A 7,147-nucleotide genomic window follows, 5' to 3' on the forward strand; every position below is an offset into this window, starting at 1 on the left:
GGGGGTGGTCTGGTTTCTGGACAGCTCTGAGCTGTACAGCCTGAGCTGTGCAGTTTGGTGAGGATCTGCATTGTGTATCACTGGTTTTGTATATTGTTTGCATAGTCACAGAATATGAAAGTACCCCATGCTGGGTACTTTCACTCACTTTCTTGTCCTTAATGTGTCTGTAAATGGCTTCCAGCGTTACTTGCTCTGTCACCTTTCCAGGCACTGAGGTAAGGCTGATGAGGCTGCAGTGCTTGGTTCTCCTTCTTGAAGACAGGAGTGACATCTTCATTCTTCCAGTCCCTTAGGAACCTCCCCTGATGGCCACAAAATTGCAAAGGACTTTGAGTGTGGCGTGGCCATGACATCAGCCAGTGCCCTGAGCATCCACCAGTGCATTCCCTCAAGTGCCATGGCACTGCCCAAGTTGTTTAAGTGTTCCCCTAACCTGATGCAGCTCTGCTAAGGGAGTTCTTCATACAAACTTCCTCTGCTTATCTTAGGGACCTGGCATTCCTGAAGGAAAGTCCTACCAGTTATGACAGAGGGAAAGGCAGCACTGAGTGCCTCAGCCTTTCCTGTGTCCTCTGCCAGCTGGTCCCCTGCTCCGCTCAGCACAGAGGGCCCAGATTTTTCATAGTATTTGCTGCTAATATGATGATACACCTGCCTCTTTTATTGCCTTTCAGTCTCTCACCAGATTAAAATAAAGTATATTGAAAGATAGTATAAACACAAGTTTATCTGGAATACAAAAAACCCCACCTCAAACCCCCCAAAGAACCAACTCTGACCAAAATAATAACCAGTACCAAAAACTAGTGAAGAGAACAGTGAAACATCACTCAATTCTCAATTTAGACAGAAGTATTTATTAATGCAGAAATGCTTGTCCAGCTTAAGTTCCTTTCCAGGACTTTTCCTTAGGACTGAGAAAATGATCAAGTTGGTGGCTTTTTCTCTTTTAGAATCACACAACCTCTACTGGCTATGATATCCTCCTGCTGCAAGAGGATAAATGTACCAAGGGAATGCTTGTTTCAAAGGATTATCATCCTCCTCTTTCAAAATTGCTTCAGCTTGAGCCTCTCTTCAGGGCTGTGCCAATGCAACACACAGGCCAATTTAAATCTACAGATATATTCACAGTTGTAAAACAGCACAGAAAAGATTCTGGTCTTCCTCTTGCTCCTTGCTGTAAATACATGAGTGCTAGTGTCACTCCCCTTCCGATTTCCAGACCAAGGAAGTCCATAAGTAGGACTCAGCCACACTATGCTGGTTAAGTTGTGCTGAATTCTGTGCAGCTACTCGGGTTCCCATCAGTGTAGGAGAAAGGAGAGCCCTGTGACTCTAAAATTCAGATTGGGCGCAGGAAGGGAATGGCATGAAAGAAACTGACTTTTGCCAGCATTAAGTTTGAAAAAAAGACACTTGCTTTTCTCCTTTGTTGGCACAGGAATCACCATTTTGCAGCCTAGAGGAAAAAAAATAAAAAGCAGGCAAGAAACATGAGGGAACTGGCCAAGACAAGCTTGCTAGAAGAAAGCCAGTTCGTCGTGCTTCGTCTTGCTGCTCTGGTAACCGTGGAGGCTCAGCGGCTTGTTCTCGTGAGGGAGGCTCCGGAACACCCGCAGGTGCACGAACTCATCGTTGCCAACGTGGACCTGCAAAGCATGAAAACCAGTTCAGCTCCAGGGAGTGACAGCGGCCTTCAGTGGGAGGGGTGGTGGAGAGGGGTGTGTTTTTTGAGGCTGGAGAAGCAGAGGCGCGGCAAGAGAGAACATCTCGCCTCAAAAGGTGTGAGCTCATTTGAGACACGGGTTTGTGGAAGTAGCACCTAATGCTCCCACACCTGTTAATCCTCCATGTGCCTGGGATAGGGAACATACAGGTGGGGATCAGTTGGGGTCGCAGAGAAGCGATCAGTGCATGCAGAATGTCCTCATCTCGTCTGGCACGAGCAACACTGGGGTGCTCTGATCACAGTTGCTTGTTTTGGTGTGTGGTATCACTACAGGCAGAATCAGAGCAGGTTTGATAACTTGACTGTATCTCCACACATCTGGACTTCACTTCATGTGGTGCTAGTGCTCAACGTCACAGATGTGGAAATAGCCCCAAAACCAAGTTTTACAAAAAACCCCCTCTGGATTTATTTTTTTTTAAATGTACTGACTTTTTCCTTGAGGCCAAATCGTAAGCATCCCTCTGTAGCTAAGTAAAGCAAAAAAACCCACCATTCCAAGTATTATAAATATTAATGTGTAAAAAAAAAAAAAAAAGAAGTGCCTTTTACCTTGATGAAGTAGTTTGTTCCAGCAACCACCTGGGTTTTAAACTCCACTGCAGTGAAGACATCAAATGTTTTCCCTTCTTTCTCTTCTAGCTGAGCTTTCACCTTAAGAAAACAATAGGTTATGCAAGACTGATGCAAGATTCAAGCACTTGTGACTTCAGGCCTGCACTGTCATTGTGCTTCTGTACCCTCCATGTTCCTGCTGCTGAATTCCCAGGCACAGAATTCCTGCTTCTCTAAGTTATGAAGAGATCAAAATGGATAATGTTAAGTGTTGTGTTAAAGCAATACCAGAAGTCTGGGCAGGCAGCAAAGCCCAGTCAGCGGTGCGATGCAGTCACAGCAGACTGACTCCCAAGCCTGCAGCCTCCAGCAGAGGACTGTGTGGGTATTCTAGAAGGTTTATTTTGCCAGATGATTTCCTTTGTCGATGTCTCAGCTTCCCGTTCTGTCTTGTATATCTGACATCAAACGTGAAGTGGCCCTGTGCTCATCTTGAGCTTTTAAAGCGAAGTTTTTAATATGCACCACCCTTACTACAACTGTTGTGTTTGGTATTTACTCCCTTTTCAAATTCAGAACAAGCTACTTCCAGGCCCAGCATCCCAAAACAGATGTGCAGAACTTCTCTTTCCATCGCTAGAGCTACCATTACAAATTTTAAGAGGCAGAGGAGAGGGTGGCCATAAGCATCCCTACGGCCCTATCCTGTCCTGTGCTCCCCCAGCAATCCCAGGCACTGTGCAAGGCTGGTTTCTTAGGTCTCAAACTCACCCTGGCTCAGCACATTTTGTTTCTGCTGGAAAGCTGAGCACTGGGGAACACTGGGCTCCAGGAGTGACAGCTCAGAGCTGCCTGCCTGCCCGGGTGTGATCACGCCAATGACTCATCCAGGCATGTGACAAATGGGCATCCTGATGCAGCAGGGAGAGGGAGAGCCTGGAGAGAAACACCCTCTCTAAGACCTGAGATCAGCCACGTGACCCTGCTCAGCCATGGTCACTGTCTAGATCTGGGGGTCCTGGTGGGCAGCCCAGGAAACACCAGCCAGCACGGTGCCCCCTAATAACGAAGGTAACAGCATGCTGGGCTGCATCAGTGGGAGCCGCGCCAGAAGAGAGAGGCAAGCGATCACTGCCCTTTACCTGGCGCTTGTTAGAGTGCACCTGAACACACTGTCCAGTTTTGGGCACCAAGAAAGATGTCCCACATGAAATGCCCCACAAGAAAGATGTCCATAAGCTGTAGTGAGCTCAGGAGAGGCCCACCATGAGGCTACAGCACTTGTGCTATGAGGGGAGGAATAAAACGAGCTAGATCGGCCTGGAGAAGTCTTTGAGGGAAGCTTTCTGGTACTTGAGCCAGGCTCTTTACAGAGGGGCAGAAGAATAGAGACCCAGTGGCCATAAACTGAAAATGGAGGTCCAGACTGGATATAAGGATGAACATTTCCCCTGAGGACACTCCAGTAGTAAAGCAGGCTGCCCAGAGGAATTGCATTTTCCATCCCCAGAGGTTTTCAAGACCTGACCAGACAAAACCCTGAGCAGCCCAAGGATGCTGGCCCTGTGCTTGGCAGGAGGCACAGTCCCTTCCTATGCCAAACAATCCATGATTCAATCACAGGGCTGAAAATTATCATGCCCTGAAGGCTCTTCCCTGCAGAGGCATGGCCTGTTTTGCTTACTCCCAGAGCAGTTACTATTAAGCAGATGGTTTGAAATCACCCTGACTAACCTCTGCCAGCGCTGGCAGCGAGAAGCCAAGGGCTGAACAAGGTGGAAACCCTTGCCATAGAGAGGGTGTTCCTATGAGACTCCTAGAGACACTTTTAGAGGGAAGCTGTCCTGCTCTGGGCAGGCTGTGGCCCGTGCACAGATCTGCCCAATGGTTGGACATCACAGCTGTTCCTGCAAAACACCACAACGGAGGCAAGAACTGGAAAAGCCAGAACAGGAAATACATACATTCTACACACCAAAGTTCATTCCAAAAGTGTGGATGTAGCATACCTGGGCTTCAGCAAACCCTTTGACACTGTTTCTCAGAGCATTCTGATTGAGAAACTGGCTGCCAGTGGCCTGGACAGGCGCAGCCTCTGCTGGGTTAGAAACTGGCTGGATGGACGGGCCCAAAGGGTGGTGGTGAATGGAACCAAATCCAGCTGGAGGCCGGTCTCGAGTGGCGACACCCAGAGCTCAGTCCTGGGTCCAGTTCTGTTCAACATCAATGACCTGGATGAAGGGATTGAATGTTCCCTCAGTAAGTTTGTGGACAGCACTAAGCTGGGAGGAAGTGTTGGTCTGCCTGAGGGTAGGGAGGCTCTTCAGAGGGATCTGAACAGACTGGACTGATGGGCTGAGACCAACAGGATGCAGTTTAACAACGCCAAGTGCAGAGTGCTGCACAGGGGACATAACAACCCCATGCAGCGCTACAGGCTTGGGGGAGACTGACTGGAGAGCTGTCAGGCAGAGAAGGACCTGGGGGTGTTGGTTGACTGCAGGCTGAAGATGAGCCAGCAGTGTGCTGAGGCGGCCAAGGCCAATGGCATCCTGGGCTGTTATCAGAAACAGTGTGGCCAGTAGGTCTGGAGACGTGATTGTGCCCCTGTGCTCAGCATTGGTGAGGCTGCACCTCCAGTGCTGTGTCCAGTTTTGGGCCACTCACTTCAAGAAAGACATTGAGGTCTTGGAGTGTGTCCAGGGAATGACGATGAAGCCGGTGAAAGGGCTGGAGAGCAAACATTACAAGGAGCAGCTGAGGGAGCTGGGGATGTTTAGCCTGGAGGGGAGACCTTATCACCATGCACAATTACCTGAAAGGAAGTTGTAGAGATGGGTGTTGGTCTCTTCACCCAAGCAACAGGTGACTGGATGAGGAGGAATGGCCTCAAGCTGTGCCAGGGCAGATTCAGATTAAACACTAGGAAAAAATTCTTCACCTAAAGGGCTATTGGGACAGGCTACCCAGGGAGGTGGTTGGGTCACCATTCCTGGATGTATTTAAAAGATGGGTTGATGAGGTGCTTGGGGATATAGTTTAGTAGAGGACAGGTATGGTTGGACTCAATCTCAAAGGTCTTTTCCAACCTAGTGATTCTGTGAGATCTATGGGAAGCGAACTGGAAGGGTCTAGGAAACCACCACAAAGATCTTATCTGAAGCAAACAAAGCAATTTGAGAAGTCTACCTGGATTTAAGAAAACTAATATTTCCTTCATAGTCTATATCCAGATACAGACATGACTGAATGGGCAAATTTTGGTTTTGTGTTTTTCCACATATACTTCAGTAAACAATTTAAGCTGTCAGTCAAAATAAGCTGGACAAACTTCGAAACACTTAGAAGGTAGATTTTCTGTTAAATTCATTCATGTCTGAATCCAAATGGGGTTTAACTTTTCACCTTGTATTTTGACTACCAAACTGCTGCAGCTGAGCACAGAATGGAAGCTTTGGATTTTAAACAAATCCAGTTTTCAGTCCTTGTGCAATGCTAACTGCACACTCACACGTCTTAACATGGCACGAAGGTCTTTTCAGGTTAAAAAAAAATAATAAATTAAGGCGCTCTCAGCAATTCTTGGTTATTTTTAGGGACCCTGCTTTAGCAGGGGGGGGGAGGTTGGACTTGACTTCTGGAGGTCCCTTCCAACCCCTACAATTCTGTGAATTTACTCATTACATTACTGCAAATTCAGACTGGCACTTAGGAGATGCACTTCTTTAAAAAAAACCTGTAGCATCATCAGATTCTACAAGCGAAACTTCAGCTTCAGTGTCTCTGTATGTGTTTAGAAACTGCTGCAGCACGGAGACCAAAGCCGGACTACGACAGAGGAGGAGGAGAAGCTCCAGCCTGTTCTTCATCTTCCTCCACGGGCTGGCCACACCTCAGCTGACAACGCCATAAAGCAGAAGGAACGCGGCTCCCCGTGACTGAAGCGAGACTGCTGAAGGGGCTGGGCTGTACACGGGCATTGTTAACACGGGCTGTAATGGCCTAAGTTACCGTGCGCAGTACGAGGGTTCGGGCTCGGCGGCGCTTAGAGCCGAGTTCTGCTTTGGGAACAGGAGAAGCAGCAGCGAAGCCTTCCCCCTTCCCACGCCCCCTCCCCAGGAAAGGGGGAGAAAGCGAAAGAGAGAAAAGGTGGCTGCAAGACTCAGCCTTTGCAGGAGCCTCCTGAGCTCCTCCCCCCAGCCCAAGAACATGGATCCTTCAGAGCTGGCAGGGGCGGCACATCACCTGCGGGGCGGAACCGCGGCGGCTGCCCCGGGACACCCAGCGCCGCCTGCGGCTCCCCTCCAAACCCCGCCCAAACGCCCCCCGGGAACCCCCGTGACCCGCCCGGCCTGCAGTCAGTCAGTCAGCCTACGCCAGGCCCAGCGGGCAGGAGGGCTCCGGCCGCAGCCCGCTGCTTTCCCGCAGCCCCTCAGCCCTCCTGTTGTCAAACCGAGCGGGGCGGGAAGGCGCCTCCGCGCAGCTGGGCGCACACGCCTGGGCCCCAGCCGTGCCCCGCACGGTGCCCGAGCAGCCCGCAAGCCCACCGCCCGCAGATTCGCCCCCCGGCTGCTGCCAGCCCAAGCCGGCAAGCTCAGACCGCCACCGGGCCCGGCGGAAGACCCGCCGCCCCTCCCCGCCCCGGGAGCTGCCGCCGCCCGCCGCCAGGCCCTCTCCGGGCCCGGGGGATTCCACCCGGGGCTCGCCCCGGCGCAGCGCGGCCCCCTCACCTCGTTCACGATCTGCTGCGTCTCGTCGGTAGCCGGCCGGGCCGCCGAGGTACCACCGCACAACATGGTCGCGGCCACTCCCGTCCCGTGCGTCGCCACGCCGCTCCAGCCCTCACCCTTCGGCGGG

General features: G+C 51.0%; 1 protein-coding gene across 1 annotated transcript; it reads right to left on the reverse strand.

Moving 5' to 3' along the window:
• Window positions 1–850: 850 nt before the first annotated feature.
• LOC311205066 (cystatin-B-like) lies at window positions 851–7,147 on the reverse strand. Its single transcript, XM_084279359.1, has 3 exons — window positions 7,021–7,147; window positions 2,288–2,389; window positions 851–1,655 (listed from the first exon to the last, which is right to left on the reverse strand). The coding sequence occupies exons 1-3, from the start codon at window positions 7,084–7,086 to the stop codon at window positions 1,527–1,529; spliced, it is 297 nt and encodes a 98-aa protein (XP_084135485.1). The 5' UTR covers window positions 7,087–7,147; the 3' UTR covers window positions 851–1,526.

The sequence above is a fragment of the Gallinula chloropus genome, assembly GCF_964237585.1.
Source record: "Gallinula chloropus genome assembly, chromosome: 1".
NCBI lineage: Eukaryota > Metazoa > Chordata > Aves > Gruiformes > Rallidae > Gallinula > Gallinula chloropus.